The sequence below is a fragment of the Suncus etruscus genome, chromosome X, assembly GCF_024139225.1.
Source record: "Suncus etruscus isolate mSunEtr1 chromosome X, mSunEtr1.pri.cur, whole genome shotgun sequence".
Classification (NCBI taxonomy): Eukaryota; Metazoa; Chordata; class Mammalia; order Eulipotyphla; family Soricidae; genus Suncus; species Suncus etruscus.
Window position 1 is genome coordinate 11,970,418 of NC_064868.1, and position 27,825 is coordinate 11,998,242.

The 27,825-nt window shown below is 36.1% G+C and overlaps 1 protein-coding gene across 1 annotated transcript in view; it reads right to left on the reverse strand.

The window, feature by feature from the left end:
* Nucleotides 1–9,599: 9,599 nt before the first annotated feature.
* GLRA2 (glycine receptor alpha 2) overlaps nt 9,600–27,825 on the reverse strand; it is a 206,228-nt gene continuing 188,002 nt past the window's right edge. The window contains exon 10 of the mRNA XM_049767094.1: nt 9,600–9,910. Coding sequence (XP_049623051.1) covers nt 9,632–9,910 — 279 coding nt within the window. The 3' untranslated portion in view covers nt 9,600–9,631. The remainder of the gene's footprint in view (nt 9,911–27,825) is intronic.

Genomic DNA, 27,825 nt, shown 5'->3' on the forward strand with positions numbered 1-27,825 from the left:
ACCTATATTCATTGCAGCACTATTTACCATAGCAAGACTCTGGAAACAACCAAGATGCCCTTCAACAGACAAATGGCTAAAGAAACTGTGGTACATATACACAATGGAATATTATGCAGCTGTCAGAAGAGATGAAGTCATGAAATTTTCCTATACATGGATGTACATGGAATCTATTATGCTAAGTGAAATAAGTCAGAGAGAGAGAAAAATGCAAAATGGTCTCACTCATCTATGGGTTTTAAGAAAAATGAAAGACATTCTTGCAATAATAATTTTCAGACACAAAAGGAAAAGAGCTGGAAGTTACAGCTCACCTCAGGAAGCTCACCACAAAGAGTGATGAGTTTAGTTAGAGAAATAACTACATTTTGAACTGTCCTAATAATGAGAATGTATGAGGGAAATGGAAAGCCTGTCTAGAGTACAGGCAGGGGTCGGGTGGGGAGGAGGGAGATTTGGGACATTGGTGATGGGAATGTTGCACTGATGATGGGTGGTGTTCTTTACATGACTGAAACCCAAACACAATCATGTATGTAATCAAGGTATTTAAATAAAAATATATATATAAATAAAAGGGTGTTACATGTTGTAGGATTCTGTGCTGCTTGGAAAGCAAGAAATCTGAAGTAATCTTGCTTGAATACAGGAAGATCTCCACCTGATCATGGTTCAGGTTAATGCCCAGCACCACATCCTCATGGAACTCTAAACCCAGTAGGCCAAGAATCATCAGGAGGCCAAGTCTTCTGAATACCTCTTGAGAAGCCCATTTTTAAAATTAAAGTACTTGAATGGAATGGAGAGCTTGGGCAGGATTTACAGCACTTATCTTGAATGCATCCAATCCCAGATTTAACTCCAAGCACAACATTTGGTCCTCTGTGCCCTACCAGGAGTGATTACTAAGCATAGAATCTGTAGTAAGTCTTGAGCACTGCCAGGTGTTGCCCCAAAATCTTCCTAAATAAATGTGCAAGTTTTTAAAAATTAGGAAAGAAGGAACCAATGTGAACATGTATTGGATGTTATCTTGGGAGATATATCCCCCAATCCACCTCCAAGTAGGATTTGCCTAACTTGGTGTGTGATATTCTGATATGTGCTGTTTGCAGACTCCTATGTGTAAGCTCATTTAAATGATACTAGAGAGGAAAAGAAAAAAGTTAGATCTAGCCATGACTTTCTTGAGATCAATACCATAATTACATTTTAGACCCTCCAGGTATTAATCTTCTTCTTTCTTTCAAAAAAGCAATTGCATTTTCCTAGCATGGCTCTTAGAAATAATACTGTTTCTCCGTGGCTCTTTTTAATTTTTTGCCTTGAGGGAGAAGGAAATGCAAGCTTTTTTGTTTCCACCTGCTTTTCTCCTATAGTCCCTTCTTGTTTAAATTTAATGTTTATTGATACTCTACAAAGATGGAAAAATAGATAGATAAAGAGAGAGAACTGATGTAGAAAAGTTTCATAATATCAACAATGTGAATGGAAGTTCTTTCCCCATACCTCATAATTTCATTGTTTTAATTCATATATATTACTTCACATTTGTTGGGAAGTAATGCTATAAATATTAACCAAACTTTTGTTATGGGTTAGTTTGTTTTAAGTACCTGAACTGAATTTACTAATTTCAATCTAAGAGAATTAAGTAAAATGATAGAAAAGGTACTACCTACATTGTAGGCATTTGAGGCATAGAGAGGATGAAAACTTTGCTTAAATATTCACAAATCTTAAGGGCCAACCTGAGTTTTGACCACAGACAATCTCATTCAAGTATTTTATAGCCTTTTTGTCTTTCATTTTCCTCACCAAAAATCCATATCTTAGAACTTGAGAATGTAACTTTAGTTGGAAATAGGATCACTGCAGACAGAATTGGTTAGTATGAAGTTATACTGGATTAAGGTGGTCTGTCTAGGGCTTTATGTTCATGAGATTTGGCGAGAAACAGAAGGAAAATGGAAGTGTGAAACAGAAGCAGTAGCTGAAGTGACGTGGCTTTTCAAGGAGAGCCAGTAACTGCCAGAAACCAGTAAGAGGCAGAGAAAATTCTCTCCTAAGGCCGTCAGAAGAAGCAGAATACTGTTGATATCTTGACTTCATGATTTTAACCTCCAGAATATTATAGAATAAATCTCTGTTGTTTTTCCCTGTTTTGTCTGAACATGTGTTACTGCAAACCTAGAAACTGTAGCTTATCCTTGAAATTTTCATAGGCTGACAGGGGAGATAGATGAGGAAATAGTACTGGGGCACAGATAATGCCTTTCACATATCTGACTTTGTATCCACCTAAGCACTGTACCACAAAGCTCCACTGAATATCAATGGATATTCAAATGTGGCTCTGGAAGCCCCTAATCATGGTGAATGTGGCCTTGGTGGCCCCTAAACTCCCATGGGGTGACTCTGGCGATCCCCAGCAGCCAAAGACTTCAAGCATCACTGCACATTTGAACTTACATTGCACCATTGGCCAACTTGGCTGGTTATTACTGGGAATGGCTATTAAATTATCCCAAATGATACTCACATTGGAATCCCAAAATATTAAAATAAAAATTATACGAAATATTGACAGCATAATACAATAATAAATCCACATTGTAGGTTCATCCTGATGTATATGTAATTGTTTACAAATGTATATCCATCTTGATAATATTTTTATACATTTGTGGGAGTTGGGGTCATACCTGTTTGTGCTTGGGGCATACTCCTGGTTTTGTATTCAGGGGTCACTCTTAGCAGTACTTAGTGGATAGAACCCAAGTTAGCCAGGTACAAAGAGAGTCCCTTATTCCCATTCTATCTCTCCAGGCCTATTATATAACATGTAGGCTTAAAACATAGGTTCTGCAAAAAGACTCAGGTTGAATGCTGATTTTCATTGCTGGGCCCTTATCAACTTGTATAACTTCCCTGTACCTCACTCTCCTCATTTGCACAAAGGTCCACCATTACCCTTGACATCAATGATTTCATTTTATTCTCATAGCAAACTTGGAAGGTGAATAGGTGAGGAAATACCATCATCTTCATTTTGCAGACATTATTAGAAGCGTATCACTGTCCCTGATGGCTGGTTCTCTCCCCCCCTCTGTGATAGTGGACATCCCCTTGGCTATACCCTATATTTTCATTTCCATAGCTGTAATGTGATGATGATGGGCAGGCTGCTACTGCTGATGGTTGGTAATGATGATGAAATCCTCTGATAGGCTGCCATTACCCTTCATTTTGAAAGGGAATGTATGGAAGCCATGAAAGAAACAGGCCCTAGACTACCACTTTTGTAATTACAGGACTTCTCAGAAAGCAATTTAAAAACTGCTCTGGCAAGCATCTTAATATTAGTTGTACATAAATAAAGTCCTCCAAATAATTCTCTAGCACTGGTTCTGGCTAGGACAACTTAAACTTTTTGAACGTTTAACTCAGAAAAGTGTTTTGCTTTCTATTTTAGGTCAAATGGAATAATAAAGACTTTATTGTCCCCTCTGACCAAAGAAATTTGTTCAAAGCTGCCTCTAGAAATTGTCTTTCCAATTTCAAGCAGCCTTTTGTTATTTGATTGAGGTTGAGGTAATTACTGTACCAGTCAGGGTTAGTTTCCAGTCATAGATGATCGACTCGTGTCATTGGTAAAAGATAATACTAGTAATTAAAATGAGCATAAAAGGACATGAAATTTTACTTGTTTTTTACATTTTATTTTTATTTATTTACTTTTGATTTAGGGCTATACCTGGCTATACTCAGAACTTACTCGTGTCTCGGAGCTCTCAGGGATCATTTCTGGTAGGGCTTTAGGGATGCTCTCCCCTAAATGAACTCTCTCTAGCCCTTATTTTTTTAAATTTCACCCATTAAGTAGAGGGTGCAGTTTTAATTTAATACTTAGCTACTATTATATGAAATAAATATGATTATTTATATTTTATAATATCTTTACTACTAGGACATGAAGGCTGCAAAAAACATCCTGAAAATATACGCTAGAGGTCGAATGTGTGTTCAGATCTGACTCTACCACTAGGCTTTTAGAATGATGTTAGAGTGTTATGAAGAATTGGTGAATAATAACAATGGAGGGGAATCATTCAAAGGAGACAAAATACCCCGTTCTAACACTCTATACCTGGGCCATGTTGACAAAGTTCATGGGAGTATTTAGAAAGGAATCTGGAAACAATTCAGTGTATTTGGGTTGGGAGTTTGAAACCCCTAAAGCATGGTGTGTGATAAGGTTATGTCACTTTAACTCTGGTATTGGACCCCTGTGACTTTAATAGTGCAGTAACAGCTACACATTGCCTTTGAATGGAAAGTGCTTGTCAAGAGAATGATCTGAAACTCAAATTAGATACACACTTGGCAAAAATATAAGTTAAAACCAGTTTTTTGCTATGTGTTAACTTCAGCTTTGCCTGAAAGTGAACATTTCCTTTTTTGGAACATGTCACCTTCACAGTTCTTTTCGCTTGAAAACCTTTTCTGAAGAATCTGGCTCCTCTAAGTGACCCAGGATCGCTTCTCGGCCTTTTGGCTATAATCAAGTGTCTAAGTGACCCAGGGATAGAACCGGAAGTTAAAACTGTTGTCTGGCACTTTGGGCTATTCTTGCAAGAACAGGGAGTGGAGGAATAGAGTCCCAAGCAGGATGACTGTACAATCTGGGTTGATTGCTAGGGACAATCAAGGAGCCATTAAGCTGCTACAATATAAGGGGTGTAAGGAAGAATGTGTCTGAATTGCAGGCACTCCCCAGGGAGTTTCAGAAGCCCAACGTTTTTAGAGGCTCTCAGCTTCAGATAAGAGTCACTGGAAAACGCCAAAAGCACTCAGTCCATGCAGGGCAGCTAATGTACGAGCCCCTTAAGAATCTGTACACTTGACTTTGGTTGGAACCCCGTTTTGAAAAAGCTCATCTAGTGCTTGGTTGTTGCAGAAGGTCATCACAGTGCCCAATTCAAAGTGCAGTCCAGAACTTGGTTCTCCTCTCTGAAGACACAATATACTACTTATGAATCAATTATGCCAGAGTGAAATTGTCATTCTCAATGCTGGATCGTGCTCTACAAACTTCCACATCATACTGCCTCAGCTTTAGCAGAGGTACAATGCTAATTATTTCTGAAATGCCAAAGTAGGAATAGTGTCCCATTTCTCAGGTAGAGTCATATGTAACAGTGCGAAGTTTATTGTCCTCTGTCAGAAATGGAAATGAGCCCCTTCCAAATTGAATTATGAGGCTACTTTATTTAATTATGAAGCCCAGTATCTTTTGGCCATTCAATCTCACGATACATTTGCTCTCTGTGACATCATTATTGATGCTGTCTGCAGGATTTGAACTATTTCCCACTGGCATTTTTAAGCAGCAATGTACTTTGGATGCCTTTACTATTTTTGTCATCCATGAGGGGAAAGATGGGTCCTTGGTACTATGACTTTTCACATTGGGGGAGTTCATTTTTGAGAGAGTGTGGATCAACTAAAATATATGGACAGAGCAACTAGGAAATAAATCGAGTGAAGCATTAAACTCATGGAACTTCTATACCTCTGTTGGGGGATTATTGACTGTGTAATCTGGTGGAATTGGAGGAGCACTTGAATGCTGCTAGAGAAATCAAACCACATTGATATCTTGAGAGTACTAGATGAATATGAGTCATTTGTTCTTACCTTGTGATCTATGAAAGAAAACTTTCAAATTGTCCTTGGAAAAGGAAAACACAGCCCCAAATTGATTAAAAAAGAAAAAGCTTAGAGTAGTTGTTGAAAGATTACAAAAGAATATCTGGCAGGCTTATGAGTTATAGTCATTCCACAATTTTGCTTCAGGCACAAAACTAGAAATATATAAATGCTGAAAATAGTTTTGAATTGATTTTTTTTTCTCTTCCCAAACTGTGAATTATTTATGTGTTGCTGTTGTTGTTGTTGTTTGTTTCCTTTTGGGGCCATACCCTGCAGTGTTCAGAGCTTACTCCTAACTATGCATTCAGAGTTTACTTCTGGGCTCAGGGGACAATTTGTGGTACTGGCGATCAAACCCAGGTAGGCTGTATGCAAAACAAGTGCTCTACCCACTATACTGTTGCTCTGCCTCAATGTTGTAAGTGAAATGATATGATATGGAATCCTGTGCTATGTTTGAAGTTCAACCTTCTTGTTTAATATTAATTGAATAAGCAAATATATAAAGTAATATTGGTTGAATCTTCATTGAAATTGTTTCTTTCAGTTTGTCAATTCTGTTCACGGCATAGTAAGTTAATGCTGACACTGTTTGCCAGCATTTTAAAAAATCTTTAGCCAGTCTATTTTGTAGTATTTTTGAGACAAGTTAAGAGAATGCTAGAAGTCTTAATCCTTAAATCATCTTGATGTTTTCTTAAAATCCAGTGGTAGGATCGTAGGAATAGAAGAATGTTTAAAAAAATAAATGTCCAGGAATCCATTATCTGAATGATTTTGGCAGTAGTTGGTCACCTCATGTTATTGCTCCATTAGTAAAAATATTACAAAATTTTGTCAAATGGCTATATATAACCAACTTTTCCTAGAGTTGTCATATTCAATGGACTGTCCTGGAGCAGTCCAGTTGAAGCATTGTGGAGACTCTTTGACAACACACTCACTTTCTTGAAGATTTTTCCAATATAAAAATAGATAGCAAGTTCTCTACCTCAAAGTTATGATTTACTCTTTTATACTTTGGAATAATTCGGTTTGCTTTGATTTTCAGGCCACACCTAATAAGTGCTCAGATGGGGCAGGGTGACACTCAGGTCTTACTTCTAGCTCTGTGTTCAGGAGTCATACCAGGCAGGGATTGGGGGATCATATGTAGTGCTGGGGATTGAACCTAGGTCTCTCCCTGTCCTGACAATTTTTATTTTAAATGGAGAAAGTTTGTCCTTAATAATACTATCCAATAACATTTTAGGGTAATTATCTAATTCACCAGAGTGTCAGGCACTTAAATGATCTCCTCTGAGATTTTATTGTATTTATATAAACTAAATTGATGCATTAAAGAATCCTTTACACTGAATGTGAACTAGAATCAGAGGTGGAAAAAAATCAAGAATCCTTCTTGCCTTGCAGGATGCCATTATCTACTTGAGTGGATGGTAGATAAGTTTAGAGATGTGTAATTTCTAACTTTTTATCATTTGATTTTCTTTTTGATTGCATTAATATTAGCATACAAGAATATACTTTATAAAATAAATTTTAGGGATGTAGTGTTTTCTGAAGTTGACAACACTCCTCAGAAAAGTCCTTGATACACATATTTAGTTAGACATGTTCATTTAATGAAGGGTCCTCATCCCAAGAAGAACAGTTGGAGTTCCTGTCGTGTGCAAATCTAGAAACTAAGGACTTGTTTTGAATGAGGCCCATCTTTGGGAGACATTTTAGTATGAATTTGAGTGTTGCTATGGGAAGAAGAAAAGAATTAAGACAACAGGAATAAATGAACAAAGTTGTTTGTTCACCTGTCTTTGTTTGCGAAGTCAAATATGATGTTTTTAGGTTGACACAAAAAGGCATGGCGTTGATCTGGTTGGGTTTAAACATGATGACACTTTTGGCTGAGGAGATGGCCAGTATTACTCATAATAAAACATTTTATTGTTACCAATTTGCTAATGAGAATTTTACTATAGATTAAACACTAAGTTAATGGCTTGATTTCTTCTCATTGCATCCTGTTAAAACACCAGGAGACAGAAATTACTCAGAAAAGTCAGTAACTTCTCTAGAGTCACATTATGGCTAAGTGGTCCAGCTAGATTTTCCTGTCCCTCAAATTCATGCTTTTAGTCATTGTGTGACTTCTCTGAAAATTATTCAATATCTGAATTGGTCGACAGGTTATAGGTATTAATTTATAAACAAGCACCTTCTTGAAAATGTTTTGATGGGTAGGTAAGGTTAAGGAAAATTCACAGGGGTCAAGATGAGTTTCTTGCATTCCCTTCAAACTCTATTTCTGACAAAATTAGAATGAAGAGGTAGTTAGCTTGTTTTTTTACATTTCTTTTTATTTTGGTATTTTATAGTTCTTCAGTGCTATTGGGATATTTCCATAGCTGGTGTAAATTATACAATACTAGATTCTACTTATTGGAGGCTTATACTTCTTTCCTATTCCTATAATGAGAATACCATGTTTCTTTCCTATTGATCATCCCATAGGATACTAGTATAACAATAATACAATAGTTATATAAGTGCTTCAAACTTATGAGGAAGACCAGAAACAGAAACACAAACTACTAGTGTCATCGAAATTGTTGGTGTTGCAGTGGAAATAGGAAAAGATTCTTCAACAGGTTATATGGCACACTTAGCTTTATTGAAATTGAACAAATACTTTTTTTTTTAAAATAAACCCCTTTACAGCACATGTAAAATTTTATTCTTTTCATTATATTTTTACAGATTGTATTTTAATCCAAGTAAGCAAAAATACATTGTTGTTGTTGTTGTTGTTGTTGCTGCTGTTGCTGTTGTTTTGTTACTTAAAACATGTAGCCAGGATTCAAACCACATAGCTCTGGTACCAAAAAGGCAACGCGTTATGAAATTCACAGTACAATTTTAAAATCATTGAAGTTAGGTAAGGATATCGAAAACAATGTTCACTTCAATTAACAGTAAAAATCATTGGTCAGTTGACTTTGGGACTAATAGTTACACCTACACTGAAAGCAGAAATGGGAAGTTCAAGCTAGTATGAGCTACACCATTCAGAACACACCATTTCCAACTGAGAGGTTGCAATGGCTAAGTTACACTTGAACACTAGAACGAGCCAAGAAACATAGCCAAAAGAAAAAAATATACAGTGCACTAAACTGGTTCCAAAACAAAAATGGGTATTTATTTTTAACAGATCATACTAGCAAATCAAGTATACAGCACACCATTGAACCCCTCCTAAGTTACATCTAAGAATGAAAAATAATATTCAAATGCACATCTACACAGACAGGAAAGTACAAATCTATTCTTTGTGGTGGATTCATTTTTTTTCTCAACAAGTATAAATAATTGATGACCCACAAAAGGATTTAGGGGTGAAACACTAATTCCAGACATTGTAAAGAACATAGCTGAGGAGGCTTGTTTTAAAAACAAGGCAGCGTTTTTTTTTTTTTTTTCCTGAAAAAGTTTGGTCCTCGACTCATACTATAGGCTAATCACTATGGTCAGATGGTAAAGTATTGTCTATATGTGTGTTCAAGCTTCTCAGTACCAGAATTAGTCAAAACCAAGCCAAATGAAAAGACAAATAGCCCTCGAGAACTTGCAGATCATGTCTAATTGATGCATTATCAGAAAGGAGAATGCTAGAGACTATGGAAGGAGTGATGCTCATGTGATTTTGTAGCCCCTTAATATTGAGCAAATGCTATCCTTCATTGCCTGAAGAACTTAGCTGGGTTCACAGAGGTGCCAGGAAACCCTCCCATATAATTCTCCCTCCCTCCCACCCCCTATCTTCTCTGCTGCCAAAGTGATATAAACACAATTTCACTGTGTATTTACAAGCACAACATTTAGGCAAGAAGGTCCTGGGGTCTGCAGAGCACATCTATTTCTTGTGAACATCTTCATGCCGAATGATCTTGTACGTGATCCAGTAAAAGATGTTGAAGATGAGGAAGGCCAGTGGGAAGGCAGCTCGCGATATTGTGTCAATCCTTTTTGCTCGATCCACAAACTTCTTCTTGATGGCATCTGCATCTCTGGGGGGTTGTGGGACAGGGTTGACAGGTGCGGTCTTGACAGAGGCTCCATCCTTCACTTGGAGGCAGTGACCCATCCCATAACCACTGAAATTAAAGCGACTTTCCCGAGTAGCATCTTCTTCCTGGGCAATTAAAGATAGAGGAAGCAGAAATTGGTTGTTAGTCAAATATGATAGAACATGCTTCAGGAGGACATGAATAAACCACAGTTAACTGAGCATGTGAGTGACCTCTGGAATGCAGAGCTCTCTTTTGAGTTCAACTTAATTATTCATGGAACAGATAGAGTTCCTGACTTTTCAGACTGAGAAATTACTAGGAAGAATCATGACATTTGTAATCAATTAACACACAGAAATATCTATATTTTAGTCAGTACTGACTTTCCCAAAATCTAGTTTATTTATTCCTACCTTTTAGTGATCATTTTAAAACCATGTCTCTAAAACTTATATTATACTTGGAATCTGTGAATAGAGCCATTCATTCATTTCCTTGCTCATTCTTTTTAATATAATTTTATTATAGACCAATGTGAATGATAAGTCTTTCACAGTTATATTTAAGGTACATAGTGACAGTGAATTAGGACAATTCCTACCACAAGTGTTGACCTCCCTCCATCCCTGTTCCCATTATGCATTGCATACCTCGACCCTTAGCTCCCTGGACTGCTTGTATAAACAGGTCCCTTTTGTGTATAGCTGTTTGTAGTTTGGATCTCTTGATTCTATTGTCGTTGATTTTGGGTTGGGAATTTAGGTCTGACCATTTTTTAATTTCCACTCAATGCTCATGAGACTGATTTGTCCCTGGTACCATCCACATTTTTTTCTCAATTTGTAGAAAGACAGAAATATGAGAACAAGATGATTCATATTCTATGGTTCTGTTAAAAAAAGAAAAAAGAAAAAAAAGTGGGCAGGAGCCCCTGTCTAGAAACTATAAATATAAATTTAAAAGAAGAAAAAAAATGAATAAAAAAGAGAAAAAAGGGGGGTTAGTGTGGCAAGTTTCTTTTTCCATAGGCACAATAAGCATTGGGGAAATTAGAAAGAAAATTCCCTTGGCCTAAGAGATACAGGATGTCTCCACCATTAAAGCATACTGTCATGAGACCAACTACAGGCTCTAGACAAGTTCATTGTCTTACCCCAAGGCCTTTCTTTATGGTGCCAGTAAATGTTCTGCTCGGTTGCAGTTGTCAAAGTTAGTCCTGTGTATTTAGAGATCTTAGTTTTTACAGATTCTACAACAAAGTCTAGGATGAAGTCTTTATGGTTCCAGATGTTCTGCTCAGTCACAGTTGTAGTCAGTCTTCTGTGTTTAGTGACCTTGGTTTTTGCACAGATCAAAGGATGGCGTGTCTTTTTATTTCATCTCACCATTAGGTAATGAGGTAGGGCAACCTGCCCTTAGATCAAGTTGTTTTTTCACATCGCCAGGATATCCTATGAACTACCCTGGGCAAGTTGATATCAGAGCAGTATTAGGGACTGGCTCGGGGGAAGTATCCTGATGCTTCCTTGCTCATTCTTTCTTTCTTTTTTTGGGCCACACCCGGTGATGCTCAGCAGTTACACCTGGCCATGCGCTCAGAAATCACTCCTGGCTTGGAGGACCATATGGGACGCCGGGAGATGGAACCGTGGTCCCTCCTAGGTTAGCGAGTGCAAGGCAAACGCCCTACTGCTTTCGCCACTGCTCCAGCTCCACTTGCTCATTCTTTAATTCAACAAAGCCATTACTGAATTCCTGCTGGGTACTCAAGGATTTTGGTCCATTCACAGTTCAGGTTATTTTTTACATTAACATTGGCTTTAATATTACAGTTAAATCTTGATTAACTTATGCTCTGATTCCTCTCCAGCCCTTTTGCTCATCTCAATTCTAAAGCAGATATTGAATATTCATTATTTGGTGGGAAAATCCTTACCATCACTAATTTTACTGGTACCAATATTTTGGAGGGAGCCACACTTGGTGGTGCTTAGAGGATACTTCTGGCTGTTCTCTGGTGTCATTCATGGTTATTCTCAGGGGACCATATGGGATGCTTGGGGTCGAATCTGGGTTGGCCACGTGCAAGATAAATGCCTTACCATTGTGCTATCAATCTTTAACAATAATTTCCTGATTAGTTTTAATTCCCTGCTATATTTAACCATGTAGCATTTGAGCTCATGCCATTGATACTTTGCTTTCATTATTTTTACATGAATTTTAAATAAAAAACTAAAAAATATTTTTATTTCTTGGAAAACAGTGTAGGTTTGGCTGAGAAATATGGGTTCTTTGTCTGGCATGTTGAGGCAAAATGGTCTGATTGAAAAGGTGCAACTGAGATGACATATTGCATGAAAACTCAGTTTTAAATAGTCATTGATTGGATCATCTTCCTTAACTAGATTATTGCCTCCCATGATATTATACAACTCATTTGAAGGGCTACATTCTTCATCTTACCAGATAATAATGTCTGATTATACTTCCCCCAAGACAAGAAAACTTGATATTAATTTAATTTCATCAATGGTTCTTGCTGTTAGTAGTGTTTCTGACCATGTAAAAAAGATGCCTTGAAAGATGGACATTTAATATACATATGAATGAGAGCTCAAGTGTAAGCCAAAAAACATACTGGGGCAAACCATTTTGTCTTAGAAATGAGTTTCATAAGGTCAGAAGGAGAGTCTGTATAGTAAGAAAAGTAAGTGATAATCAAGTGGTTAATTATACTTTATCCTACAAAAAATTGCTTTAAATACAGAACCAATAGCACTGTGATCATGATAACTAAACCCCAAGGAGATTCCTATCACTTGTGGGATTGGTGTTGGATCATTGCATGCCTTAAATTCTGTTATGAATATTTCTATAAATCATGGTGCCTTAATTTTAAAAATGTGCTTTAAAGAAATGCAAATGCTTCAGCAGAGGTAGACTATCATCTATGTGCTTAAAGGACCTAATATAGAACCTGGAAAGAAGAACAGATCAATTTGAATATGGCTCAGCTGGTTAGATTAATACTTAGATACTTATTTTCCTCTCTGGAAGGTACATGTAGCCTGCAAATAAAGAGAGTCTAACAGTGTCCACAAGGCTTTTTGTTTATAGGAATTACCTTCTCCAAACAAGTTCTCTGCAGATGGCAGATGGCAACTCCAAACATGGCTATATATTGCATTGCAAACTAAGGATTCAGGGCATTTTAAGCAGATCAACATGGCTATTTTGAATCAAACACTCTATCTGACCTTTGGGTATATTGATAGATCTCTGGGGAGATCAAGCTAGAAACCAGCATTAGTAATTTATATTAATGTCTACATCAAATACTACCAACAATGTATATTAAGTATAACTTTCAGGGGGCCAGAGAGATAGCATAAAAGTAAAGCTTTTGCCTTGCATGCAGAAAGATGGTGGTTCAAATCCCGGCACCCCCAATGGTCCCCCGTGCCTGCCAGGAGCCATTTCTGAGCATAGAGCCAGGAGTAACCCCTGAGCACTGCCGGGTGTGACCCAGAAACCAAAAAAAAAAATTAAAAAAAAATATAACTTTCACTTCATCCACATGTGTCAGGAATATTAAGCCAAAGCTCTCAAAATAAAGTGACTTCACATTTTTTCTTAATAAAATGATCTCACCAGTATTTTTATTTACCCAGGCATGTCCTATACAAGTTAGCACATACACCCTGCCTCATTACTTTAAAAATGTAATGAAGCCCTTTTCATTCAATAGTGAGTTGAGTTTATGCCAAGTATTACTATGCTAGAGAGATGTTTGATGAAGTTGGACATGGTTTCTAACTGCCCAGAGATTTTTAGGCAACTATGAAAGAGATGAACCTAAATCCCCATGGAAGAGATGAACCTAAATGCATTCTCTTATAAAGTTGAAAAAATGGAGCCATACATGGAGTACTTCCGTATATGTACATGCATATGATACACATTCCAAAGTGAAAGCTTAATTTGGGTGAATACTCAATATTAAATATGTTTACTGTGCCCTAAAATGAACATATTTAATGGATGCAAATGTTTCAAATAGTTGTCTAATATTTAAGTGTATGGAATAAACATGTGTATTTACTATAGAAGTGTCTATGGGGGACTTATTGAATACTTAACAACTAAGGAAGCACACAGGTTATGTGAATGATAGGTAGTCCTGGATATATTGACTATTACAAACTTCTAATCAGCTCTCAATCAGTGTGTGAGAGATGTAAATGCCAGTTGCTTTAGCATAGAGATAAATAGATGTGGACTTTGGATATTTGTTCTCTGGGCCCAGCTCCAAAGGTTATAAGCTGTGTTGATGTTATGCAAGATATTTATTCTTTTATAGTCCCCGGATATCAAGCTTGTGAGTTTCAGCTTTAACTACTGAACTACTTTTACAGGTAGTCCCTCCCTGATCAATTGAATGATTGAATTCCTGAGAATTATAACTGAAAATCTGTATTAAAAAAAAAACAACAAAAAACCTGTGACATTAATGTCAATGGTTGAAAAAGCAATGGTCTATTGACAGTCTAATGTTCATTTGGTGGAAATAAAAAAGACATGAATACCAAATCCAAAGTCAAGGACATCAGAATCAATACCCAATCTACAACAAGCTGTACAAGGGGGGAACAGTTGCACTAGCATTACAGAGGTAAAGGAGGGAGATGTGAGATGCATGCTGGGAACTGGGGTGGAGGGAGGATAACACTGGTGGTGGGAATGCCCCTCATTCATTGTCACTATGTGCCTCAAATATTACTGCGAAAGAATTGTAATTCACTTTGACCACAATAAAAATTTAAAAAAAAAGAAAAAGCAATGATCTAGAAGAGTTGTAATGTTCATCTTTAACATGCCGAATTTAGAGTGTAATTAAGTCTAAACTAAATGGAATTGATTCCTCAAAATGCACTGTCCCTTATCTGCCTAACTTTACTGTGCTATTGTTTCTTTCCATATCTGTAGAATCTTGCAAATTGCTGTTTCCCCTTTATAGACATTTATAAACTCATGCTTAAGTGAGATAAGAACCTTTTAAATTCCTGGGGCTCTGAAGAAATAGAAAGGTTAGTGAACATATGGCCTTATTTTAATACATAAACAAAAGAAAAACTAAATACACAGGTTTGTGTTCCTTTTCATATTGACTCATACAGTTCAGTTCTAGCTTTTCAGTTCTAGCTTTTCAATCAATGAGTGTCCAGTAAAGAGATTAGCTCTTTTAATTACCTATGAGAGGTAGAATGAGGTCAGGTTAGATTATTAATTGCCATGTAAACTATGGGTACTTAATAAATATTTGTTGACAATTAAACTAAAGGGAATTTTAAGACCGTTTCTTTATGCCTGAAAACATTTTCCTCATTTATTCAATTGCTCTTCAAATTAAGTTTCTGAGCTAATTAAATGAATTATTAAAAATTCTCCATCACAAAAATAAATCTCTCATCAAAATTATCCATTACTTTCACATAGGTAACCAATATGAATGCTTGTTTAAGGGTTTTCTTGTTTACCATTATGATTCATTCACTGCCATTAAAGTTAAGATCCTCAAATTATCCACATCAAAGTATATGGTTTCAATTCAGAAAACATAATTGCAGTCAATTCAAAGTTTTGTGTTATAATTAGTGAATAATTGCCTTTATAGCAGGTTCAGGATAAAATATTATGGTAATATGGCAAGATTATTTATGAAGGCAAAATGGAACAGAAATTGAGTCGTGGGTAAACTAAAGATAAAAAGAAACCTGAATGTGCAGCTTATTTGAAGATAATCACAGATTCAGGCAGGTCCTTTCAGTTAGGAAAGAATTTTAGGCTTATATTTTCCATTTCTCCTAATTAGCCAAGACACCCTTTAGTTAATTAGTGCAGCTGACCCAGCATCTTCAGTAACTTTGAGCAGTAAACACTTAGCTCACTCTGTTTTGTTATTCACTAATAAAGTTCCCACAGAAAATGAATCATCAATTGTTTCAATATACGAATCTTCTATATCCCACTTTGATAAAAAAAAATCTCCATAATTCCAGTCTGTTCTATAAAGCACTGCCAGGGCCTTCTGCACTTTCTTTGACATTTATTATCTTATTATTATTTTTACATAATAAAATCGTGCTTGGAATAACTCTTACCCAGAAGTGAAATTGGACTTAAAGTTTGCTATAGTTGGATAAGAGTGAATTGTTTGTTTTATACAATTGTTTTTATCATAATTAAGCCTAAATGAAACATAATTATAAATAACAAAACATAATTATAAAATGAATGATTTGAGCTAGTCTCTGGGCTAGGGTCAATTATTATTTTATGTTTTCAGAGAGGAGTAAATAAAGGTTCCCTAAAATTTGATGGTTTTAAGCTCCCTTCTGTTGGAAAGAAAATTGTGCAATTTGGATTAAAGTTGTAGTAAGACTCAATCAATGCAAGGACACAGGTTACTATCCATCCCTCCTTACCCAGCAGTATGAGTCTAGAAACAGAAGATGTCCACAAGAAAATCCCCTGAGCAAAGGAGGGCTTGGTTTATATTTAATGTTCTCTATACTCATCTGAACTGGGAAGAGAGGGATGGCCTTGAGAAATTCTCTAAAATTCCTGGAACTTCAATTTCTAACATGCAAACCTGGTCTTTTTTCTTTTACATTTTTAACATTTTTTAAATTTAGGGACTGTGATTTATAATTTTGTTAATGGTGGTTTTCTACGTACTTAATTTCAATATTACACCCAACATCTGTTTGCTGAACTCCTTCCTTAAAGTTCCCCAGTGTCACTCCCTTTCAAGTCTCCACTCTTAGTTCTGTTGTATAGATCAGTTTTCTCAGTGTGTTGCCTTGGGTCTGATGATACCTTGCTGTATAGCTTTTAAGTCCCATTTATGAGAGAAATCATTCTCTATCTGTCCCTTTCCTTCTGATTGACTTCACTTAGCATGACATCCTCTAGTTCCATCTATGTCAAGGGGACTTGGATATAGATAAGAATAATAAATAGGTATGCTTTGTTTATTTATTATGAGCTTATAATATGCACAAAAACCACTTGTTCCTATCTATAAATTGGTCCCGAAAACTATGTACTTTCTCAGAAAAATGAAAATCTAATTTCCTCAATCTCTTAGACATCGAAAAGCAAAGCTAATAAATGTTGAAGCTGAGACTAAAATCCAAGTCTGTATGATTTGCAAATTTTCTTATTCCAAATACTTTAGAAGTATTTGAATTTTATGCTTCTTCCCATAATAAAACCCTCTATGACTTCCATTTAAGATTATGGATGAAGAATCTGATTGAATTTTGCAGACAAAATTGAAATACAGTAAGCCAAAAAGAACTTCTTGATGTTTAATGACATTTGGTGAATGAATTATACCTCACATATTATCATGTGGGGCAGATAGTGAAAAGTAATTTTACCAAAAGAAAAGCCTATCACGTATCATCTCTTTCTTAGTGAAATATTTCATCATTATTGATCAAAGAAGGACCTTCTGGTATCCATTTCTTGAGTGTCTGCCCTTCATGGATTCATATATTCGACCAGTATTTTTTGAGCATATGCTAGTATATGGTTGAAGTGTTTCTGATACACTCACATTGAAACATGGGCTGTTGTGGAACTTAGAGGAAATACTTTACTCAGAGGTATCAACTTGGTCACATGCTGATGCATAACTAGCAATCTGTCTTACTCAATGTTGTTTACAAGCTACCAAAAGACTAAAGCCACATCATGCTGAAACTCTATCATTAGCTAACATGCTCAAAATTCTTTTTAAGACTCTTAGTTTCTCTCAAACATGGCCATTTAAAATCATTTCATATTTCAGGAGTGTTTGTTCCACTTCTTTGAAGAATGTCATGAATATCTTTAGAGGGATTGCATTAAATCTGTACAATGTTTTGGTAAGTGTTGCCATTTTAATGATGTTAATCCTACCAATCTATGAGCCGGGTATGTGTCTCCATATTCGTGTGTCCTCTTTTATTTCTTGAAGCAGGGTTTTATAGTTTTCTTTGTATAGGCCCTTCACCTCTTTAGTCAAGTTGACACTAAGATATTTGAGTTTGTGTGAAACTAATGTGAATGGGAATGTTTTTAATGTCCATTTCTTCTCTATCATTATTGGTGTACAAGGAGGTCATTGATTTTTGCGTGTTAATTTTGTATCCTACCACTTTGCTATATGAATCCATATTATGAAGCTTCATTCTGATGCTGAGGTTAAAAGTATGAGGGTAGCTTTAAAATTAATTTTATGAGACATTTTATATTAAGAACATTGAAACATATAGAAAGAGATTATAACAAACATAGTTGAATAATAATTAAAAGGACATACTTGGCATCTGCTCATTCCCTAATTCTAATAGCATCACCAAATTTAAGAGGCATAGATTTTAATATATAACTTTTAATTGAATAAGTCCAGTTAACCAATTACTCAAAATGCTGCGCAGTTCATTTTAGATATTGCATTAAGAATAGTTCAGGATTTTATTTAAAGTACAAGATTTGTATCCATGTAGAGTAACATTTTTCTGAAAATAAAATACTTATATGTAAGTTCAGCAAGAAGTACATTCAATTTGACTATAAAAAAAGTATGAGGGTAGAAGTATACTATTATTCCAGAACAAGATTTATGCGTTTGAATCTTTGGATTGTCTATCAGGGCCCCTTATGACTGGCCTGTGCACCTATATATCCACAGTGTCTAGTGACATGGGGGTAAGGCAAGAGAAAGAAAAGTGATTCTCAATTCTTTCTCATCTGCATGCTTCCTTTTGTCAAATAGAGACTGCACTTGCTAAAAATGGCTCCAATTCTATTTCTATCGTTGGTGCCTTTTCCACACCGGCCCCATCCCCCAGGCACATTCTTCTACTTCCAGGAGACCTAGCAACTGAGAACATGCCCAACAAAATCTGCAGTATCAGTAATAGTGCTTTGAATTCCTGGACAGTGTGAGAGTGAATTCATTTAATGACATCATCCCCATAGAAACACAACAAGGTCAATGTGTACCTGAGGTAATTTAGTGTTTGGAAACAAATGAAATAATAGAATGGTTAGCTACCAATAAGAGCTTACTAATTCTTCTGCCAATGAATGATACAATAAATGTCATAAATTTGATTTTTCATGTACTTTTTAAAATTTTTCTTTCTACTCTTACCTCTTTTTTATTTTTTCTATGTTTTTATTGAAATAAATTTGTTCTCACTTATGTATTATGGCCATCTATATCAATTACATGATGCATGTTCTTTAAATAAAGTAAAAATAATTGGACCACGAGGCGAGCTCATAAGGCAAAGTCCCAAGACTACTTGGTGAGAGGAAAATGCTTGGTCAATCCCATATAAGGTCCTGAAATAAGAACAGTTTTTGGAGGCAAAATTAATTTTCAGATGAGACAGTATGAGGCTGCTCAAATCTGGGGAAAATCTGAAGCAGTGTCTGTGAATTCTTCATTGCCTACATCGCAACCTGCAATGTATTGTCTATTTCTTTAATTCCTTTTACATCTCTTAAATAGAAATATTTAATGTCACACACATACACAAAAATAAAGCAGTGTCTCCTAGTTTGTTTTAGAGAGACAGCAGGTCTAGGAAGAATAAAACAAAAATTGGCATGGCTCTGTTATCTTCCCTTTTAAACAACCAACATCTAGGATCTATAGATTGAACCATCACAGCTGCAGTGTGAGTCTGAGGTACAGAAGGACTCATTGTGGACATATTTACCAGCATATCATTTATCTAGTAAAGTGAGTCTCTAATTTGCTCCAAAATAATCTCCAATATTTTTAAATTATAAACTGGGCTGGAGAGATAGTCCAGAAGTTTAGGTAAAGGCCTTGCATTGGGCTGACCCCAGTCCAATTTCTGATAACACATAAAGACTCCCAAGTACTGCCAGAGGTGAACTATGAGCACAGAGCCAGGAGTAGTCGCTGAGCAGCACAGGTTCTGGACTTTCTACCTAAAAAAGAAATGATAATCATTTGGCACTAAATGGACTAAGACCTCTAAGTCTCAACGCCATTTATGGCTGATGTATACTATTCTGAGGTCCGGTACTGCTGTTTTCCTGGTCAGTATTCACATTTCAGCAGTAAATTATTTTTTTGCGATGCAAAGAGAAAACGTTATAAACAGCTATACTGTACTGTACATACAGTATAACCATACTGTATACAGTCCAGGATCTTTCTCAGTCCCACACAATACAGCAGAGTAGTGTGACAATATACAGTACAGTTATAGTACATTACAGTATGTACAGTACAGTGTAAATGTTTATATAGATTTTCTTCAAGCATTTAAGTTGTGTGTGATCTGGGTACCTTATTCTGTATTGTAATTTACCCCAGATGTCTCCAAAAAGGAAAAGCAAGGCTTCACCAGAAAATGCCAAGAAACAAAGAAAAAGGAAGATCATAAATGACTATGAAGGTGGCAAAAAAAAGTCCATGAGATAGCACATGACTTGCAGCTGGCACATTCAGCCATTTTTAACAATCATTAAGGAATAAGATAGAGTAAAAGAGGCAGTGAAAGCATCGACAGGCTTAAAGCCATAATAACTAGACAGCAGAAAAGCCTAATTCATGATATGGAGAAGTTACTGGCTATCTGGTTTGATGATCAGATTTAAAAAAATGCCATTGAGCCTTTCAATAATTCAAGGCACTCAATATCTTTGAGACTTTGCAAGCACGCAGCGGTGAAGTATAAGCTGAAACCTTTACAGCAAGTAACAAATGGTTTCAACAGTTTTCTTGAAGGTTCACAAAGGTGGAAAGACAAATAAGTAAAGTTTTACAGTGCTTTTGTGAAATATATGAAGAAAAAAAGACAAAACAGACCACTCTAAGTGGATACTTTTAGAAAGTTATACCAAGCACTACCAATACTTCAATTTCTATTCCATTGTGTCCCTTACCTGGTCTTCAGTAGCTACTGATAACAGCTCTGATGATGACACAGATGAAGATTTTGAAGGATTCATTGACTGAAATGATAGCCTGAATTTATTTTGTTGTTTATTTTAAATGTCCTTTTTCCATCTCGTACACTCTACGGTACAGTACTATGGTTTGTGGTGCTTTAATGTACCTACTTTACTAACTTTATGTTCTGTAATACATTTGCAGTACTGTGTGTATATTACACAACTATGAAAATTAAAACAAGTGGACGTTTTCAGTTTGATCTTTCTCGTTATTTTACTTATTCAGAATACTGTATTGTCAAGTAGTTTGCATATACTGTACTACTGTATACAGCACATGCAGTTCCTCACTTGATGACCAATTCGCTTAACGACCAAGTCATTGACATGGAACTTGGTCGTTAAGCGAGGAGTATCTGTATATACATATATGACCTATATATGTATGTATCTTCATATTATTGTCTGCTGGAGAAATAGGAAGGTACTTTTTTTAGCATAAACCACAAAGTCTGGTATTCATGCTGAACTGTATTCAAAATGTTGCATTAATTGAGTATCTTCTAATTTAATGGCAAGGTCTGGGTTTGGGGTTACATTTTACTTTTTGCCTATTATTAATATCTCACCTAATAATGCCCCTTATAATGAATATATTATCTGTTTGTTCAGAAAATACCCCAAACAAAAAGATCCAAATATTTTGTATTGGGGGAGTTGGTGGGGTCCACACAAAGCGGTGCTCAGAGGTCATATCTAGATCTGTTCTCAGAGGGTCACTCTTGTTATTGGACCATATGTGATACTGGAGATTGAACCAGTTTTGGCCATGTGCATCCTGTACTACTTTATCTATCCACACTCCAAAAATTTACATTTCATTATTGTTTTGATTTTGGGCCACATCTGGAGGCGCTCAGGGGTTACTCCTGGCTCTCTATTCAGAAATCGCTCCTGGCAGGCACGGAGGACCATATGGGATGCCGGGATTCAAACCACCATTCATCCTAGATCAGCTGCATGCAGGGCAAATGCCCTACCGCTGTGCTATCTCTCCAGTCCTACACTGTATTTTTATCCATCCTTGTATATATTTGATATTAGAGGCCAGTCTTGGAAGAGGAAATACATATATTTTGAAAATGTGAGGAATGTAAGTTACAATGAAAAGTGAAATTACATAGCACCTTAAACTTGTTACAACTTGTGACAACAGAGCTTTTCCATGTGTTTTCTTCATCGTGACTTAGAAGTGCCTCCTATGAAGCAGTTGGGTCTTTGTCCTCTCCCTTTGAGTCTGAGAAAACTCCCAATTTACTCTACTAGAAAGTAGTGGAAATCATATTGCTGGAATCCAAGTCTAGTTCATAAAAAACAACACAACTAGTATGTTCACTAGCACTCCTGTTCATGAAGTCCTAAGCCATTATATAAAATATCCAACCACCCTGGGACTACTGTCATAGGAAAGGTTGGTTGCATCAAAAGACCATATGTAGACAGACACTCTGGCTTACAATTCTAGTCTTAAGAGTACTCCTAGCCTAGGAACCAGAGCTGTATGTGAACAGATTTTATTCTGCATCCCATATGCCAAGGAGCAACCAGTCTTTGCATCTCCCCAAGCTGAGAATTCAGGATACCACATAGCAGAGAAAGGTTATTCATTACTACTCTGCCCTTCCACATTATTGAGCATATGATATTGGTTGTTTTATGCCACTCAATTTGAGGTATTTTTATGCATGATAACAAGAACAGATTCTTCGAGTAATCAAAGCTTCAAAATTAACATTTTCAATAGCTAGTCATTCAGACCTAAGATTCCTGGCATGTTGTAAGATAAGACATTTTATGAATATGTAGGATTAATGTTCTTGGTTGAATGCTGATTGACTTTTTGGATCTAAACAGAAGAAAAGGAATGAAGATGCTCATTTAAATACAGTCTTGGTGGAAACCAGTCTTTAAGGCACACTAAGGAAGCTGGTTTGAGCTCATAATACCTTCCCTTAGCCACATGAGACACAGCATCACCATCTAAGACTTCGATATTCACACTGCTACAGGAATCAGATTATCAAATAAAAGTAGTGTCATGTGCAAAGAGGACATAATTCCTCTTTTAAAAGGAAATATCTTAACTTTAATAATGATGCAGTAGGCAGGGGACCAGTTTTGTACCTGATGATATTCCAAGAGCACCATTTCAGAGAATCATATTTAGTCATCAATTTATTCTCTGCTATGAAAGCAAACATGTGCTTCTTTTGAAAACAAATATCTGATCCACACAGAAGAGAGAAACCAGTGTGCAATATCTATGAAATTAGATTTTGAGTGGAGTACCTAATACATATTCAATAAATTATTTCCTAGTGGAATTATTTCACTTTATAGAAGTATAATTCAATATCTATCAAGTAACCTCAAGTTTACCTAACTCATAATTTGTTTTATAGAAAGTGATTTATACTCAAACATTTCAATAACATATATTCCATAGAGTCACAGGCATTAATATTGGATACAATTCTAGGACAAAATCATCTAAACTACAAAGAACATATACAAAGATTCAACCAAGTAAAGATTGTGAATGAATGTAACAACTACTCTAATAGTTTTTGCAAGACTGTCCTTTGAGGTGATTACTTATTTCCATTTCAAATGATCACTGCATTTTTATGTGGCAATGTCTAAAAATGAATTCACGGTAAAGGGCTTTTGAGATCCACTTTTTGATAACTTAAGTGAGGAAAGTTTCAAAGAAATAAGAGTAAAATGGCAAATGATTTCTCTTTATATGTCTGACCCTGTTTTTCTTACTTAGATCCACTGAAAGTTTTTCTGTTCTCAGCCGTATTTTTGGAGGGTATTTGGCACCACATGGACTCTACCTGTTGATCCATTTAGCAGTAATATTGGATAAATGAGCTTCTACTATAAAATGGGCAGTGAGAACTTGACCCTGAGAGCACAGATTGATAGGATCTAATTCTTAAATATTGGGGACCTCTCTTTTTCTGTATTTAGTTGTAAATAAAATGAAATTATGATCTTGAAAATATTTATGCACTTCCAGGTACATTGAAGCATTATTTACAAGCCAAGATATGGAAAAACTCAACAGATGAATAAATAAGATTTATATATACATGATGTGTGCTATTCATATATATATAGATAGATATATATATAGATATAGATATATATGGAAGGAACTTGAGGACATTATGCTAAGTGAAACAGGTCAAGAATGAACAAGTACTGTATGGTTTGACTGATATGTAGTCTCTGAACTGTTTTTAAAATTTGAACTCATAGTCACATAGGAAAAAAATGGTAGTTTCATGAGGAGGGGCTTGGAATGGGAGAAATGGGAAAAACATTCCCAGAACATAGAAAGCTTTAGTTAGAAAATGAGTAAGTCCTGGAGATTTCAAGTACAGAATGTTGACTATGCCTAACAACTCTAGTGTATATTTTAAAGTTGCTTAAACATATATCTTAAAATGTTCTTGCCAAGGTACCAGACTTGGGATGTAGTGAGAGACTGGGGATTGGATAATGGTGAAGTATGGGAATACTAGTGATGGGAGTTGACATTGTGGTGGGATTGGTGTTGAAATATGACATGCCTAAAACTAAGCTATCAATCACTTGGTAAACTATGGTTCCTTAACTAAATAAAAAATGGTTTTAAAAGTTCTTGCCACAGAAAAATATGGCAGCTATATGGTAACGGATATGATCTAGACTTATTGAGGTGATCATTTTACAATATGTACAAGTTTCACATTTTTATGCTGTATACCTGATAAGAATATAATGTTAACTGTCATTGTTTAATTGTACCTCAATTAAAAAATAGGCTGAAGTGGTAGTGCGGGAGTCCAAAACTTGCCCAGTTTGATCCCCTCCACCACATAGAATTCACTATTACCAGAAGTGATGCCTGAGCATAGAGCCAAGACTCAGCCCTGAGCACTGCCAAATGTGGTCTCAAACACTAAAAATAAAATTTAAATTAACAGAGATATTTTTGATTTACATTGTAAACACATTTGTTGACCCAGTGTTAAACTAGTAAGTAACCCAGATACTGTGGAAATATTTTAAAATAGGTCTACCTTATTAATGATACTAACCAAAAATTCATACTTTATTGAAAAGAAAATAAATAAAGCAGACTCCAGAATACAGAAATACTTTTTCCATTTATGCATCTAATCAGAAAATCAAACTAATAAATCTAAGTAAATGAAAAAACCAGTACATACATTTTCTTTTTGGTTTTTGGTTTTTGAGTCACACCTGGCAGCACTCAGGGGTTACTCCTGGCTCTATACTCAGAAATCGCTCCTGGCAGTCTCAGAGAACCATATGAAATGCTGGGATTCGAACCACCATCCTTCTGCATGCAAGGCAAATGCCTTACCTTCATGCTATCTCTCCAGCCTCACTACATACATTTTGCAAATATTTTATTGCATTATACCTTGTCAGTTATGAGTCCTTGTAAAACACTAAGGAACATTTGTATTGCATGACATATATGTCAAAATACATGCTATTTATTAGAGGTTAGTAAAAGAAATAAAATGTTTGCAATTCTATAGTTGTCAGTAAAGTTGAATTTAAAGTGTAGAAATTTAAGTCAATGCACAGAACATTTTCTTCATAGAGACCTTTAAACAATTTAGTACCTGCACTGAGGTTCTATGTAACATTTAGCTATCATTACACAAAATTATCCATCATTGCATTAGCCACATATGTTGTTATGGAATTTTGTTTTTGTTTCTGAAACATGCCTAACATTGCTCAGGGCTTAGTCTTGGCTCTGTGCTCAGAAATCACTCCTGATAGGGATCAGGGTTATAGGTCAGCTGCATTCAAGACAAGTGATTATTCACTGTACTGTCACTCTGGCCCCTATGTGTTTTATTGTTATACTAACTTAGTAGGGCCTCTTGCTTAGGACAAGAATCACCTTTAAAAATGTGGGAGGGAAATATTTGGGCAACAAAGGGCCAGAGAAGTCAGCAGTGTCATGAGCAGGGATTCTTGAACTGGTGAAAGCATAGGAGCTATGTTGGGCTCTGCTATGCCTACATTTCCTTTCAAACTCATCTTCTTTATAGTGTTGGGTCTTTATTTTATTTAGGATTGTTCAAATTTATCACTGGTTATATCTGTGATGTGGTAATTATTGATTGTGGGAGCCATGTTGTGTATATCAGGAGAGGCTTAACATGGTCCCTGGTCTCTACATACTCTCTGGCAGTATTATCTCTCTCAAAATTCCCACCCGAAACATGCCAACAAAAATGATCTGCAGACATTGCCTGGTGTCTCCCGGGGGCCCAGCTCGCTCCTTTGGTCACAATTAAATTACTTTCCATCGCTGTATACCTTTCTGAACAACACAGCACACTTGGTTAGCTAGTCCAGTTAGTGAATTCTCCAGTCATAATCTGGTGGCTTTTTACTTCCCCCTACATATTACATGCTGGTTGAGCCACATAATTGTCATATGTACAAAAATTATTATAATAATCTGATCAGCTACCTGCTTTCTTAACTTCTAGATCATGATGCCAAACTATAAAAACTATTTGTAAAACAGCAACTAGAGGGATCCCGTTAACACGTGATTTATATTAGATCTTTGAGTTCTTGTAATTTCTACTTTACTTCTCAGCTTCTATGGTTGTCCCTTAAGCCCTTGCTGACATGGACTGAAAAAAGTTTGTGTCAGGAAATGTGCTCTATAAAAACTCAGAAAGTGAATGTTTCAGACATCAAGGCCCTACACTCATTGAATTTATGCACTTTCCAAATCTCTGTTGACCTACTTTCCTAAAGTGAAATATTTCTTTCATTCTACTTTGTCCCACACTTCCTCTACAGCCTCACACTTTTACTTCACTGGAAGTGGTGACATAAACATAAATGTTTAACGTTGGGCTCAAAATCTATAAAGCATCAATATTTTCACTTAGGGGGAGCTATATCATCTTAGAGAGTCATTTTGAAATCAATAACATGGTTGTACTGTTTCTATTCCTCAAGAGAGAAGCAATGCCTTGCATATGAAAATTATTTCATATGGATAGTATTTCATATGGAGTAGTCTCCATCCATTCTGGTCTAGCTAGAATGCTCAGAAGACATACTAAATTCGAAGAAGCATTAAGGTGAACATCTTCCATCTGGAGTATGAGCTGTTCAATTATTAACATCGTTTCCCATCTGCTAGCAATGCAAACCAAGTGAAAACGAAGGCTGTCTACACCTTGCGAACTGGAGGGGACAAGCGATCAGAGGATGTATTCGCTGCCAAATGCAAAACAATTACAGTAGCAAGAACAACAAATCACCTCGAGCATTTATTTGCTTTCTAACTTGGATGATTGAATATATCCACATCCCCTCATGTCACCTCTCCTGTAGGAATTGACTATGGCTGGAAAAGAACTACATTTCCCAGAAATCCGCTCTTCGATGGTGGTGGGTTAGAGTTTGCCAGTGAAATGATTATAGGAGATTTGGAATGGAAGCTCAAGTCATGATATAGAGTTTTCTGTAGGGATCACTTTCGCAGCTTTGGTGCTATTCTAGACTCGCTGTCACTCTCATTTTGTGATTCCGCTTTAGTGGCTAGATATGGTATCTTGTCGGATTTCCCTGTAAATACTTGCTTTTCAGAGCTTCCTGAGGAAGTCACATCTTCTGACTAGTCCTCTAATGGTTCATTGCCAGTTGCGCTCATATTTCTTAAGCTTTATTTTCTCTACTAAATCATTATTCTGGTAGTATGTTTAGTGGCTGTTCATCTGACTCGATGCAGAAAGATTTCAGTATACAGATATTATGGACTTGGAATTCAAAACAGTATTTTAATGTAAGTTGCCATTTTTTCAGTTAACATATATTGAGCATCATAATATGAGCAGTGGAAAGAAATACAGTTAAAATACTGTACCCTGTCCTTGAAGTCCATATGGAATTTGTCCAGAGGGTCTAGAACATATAG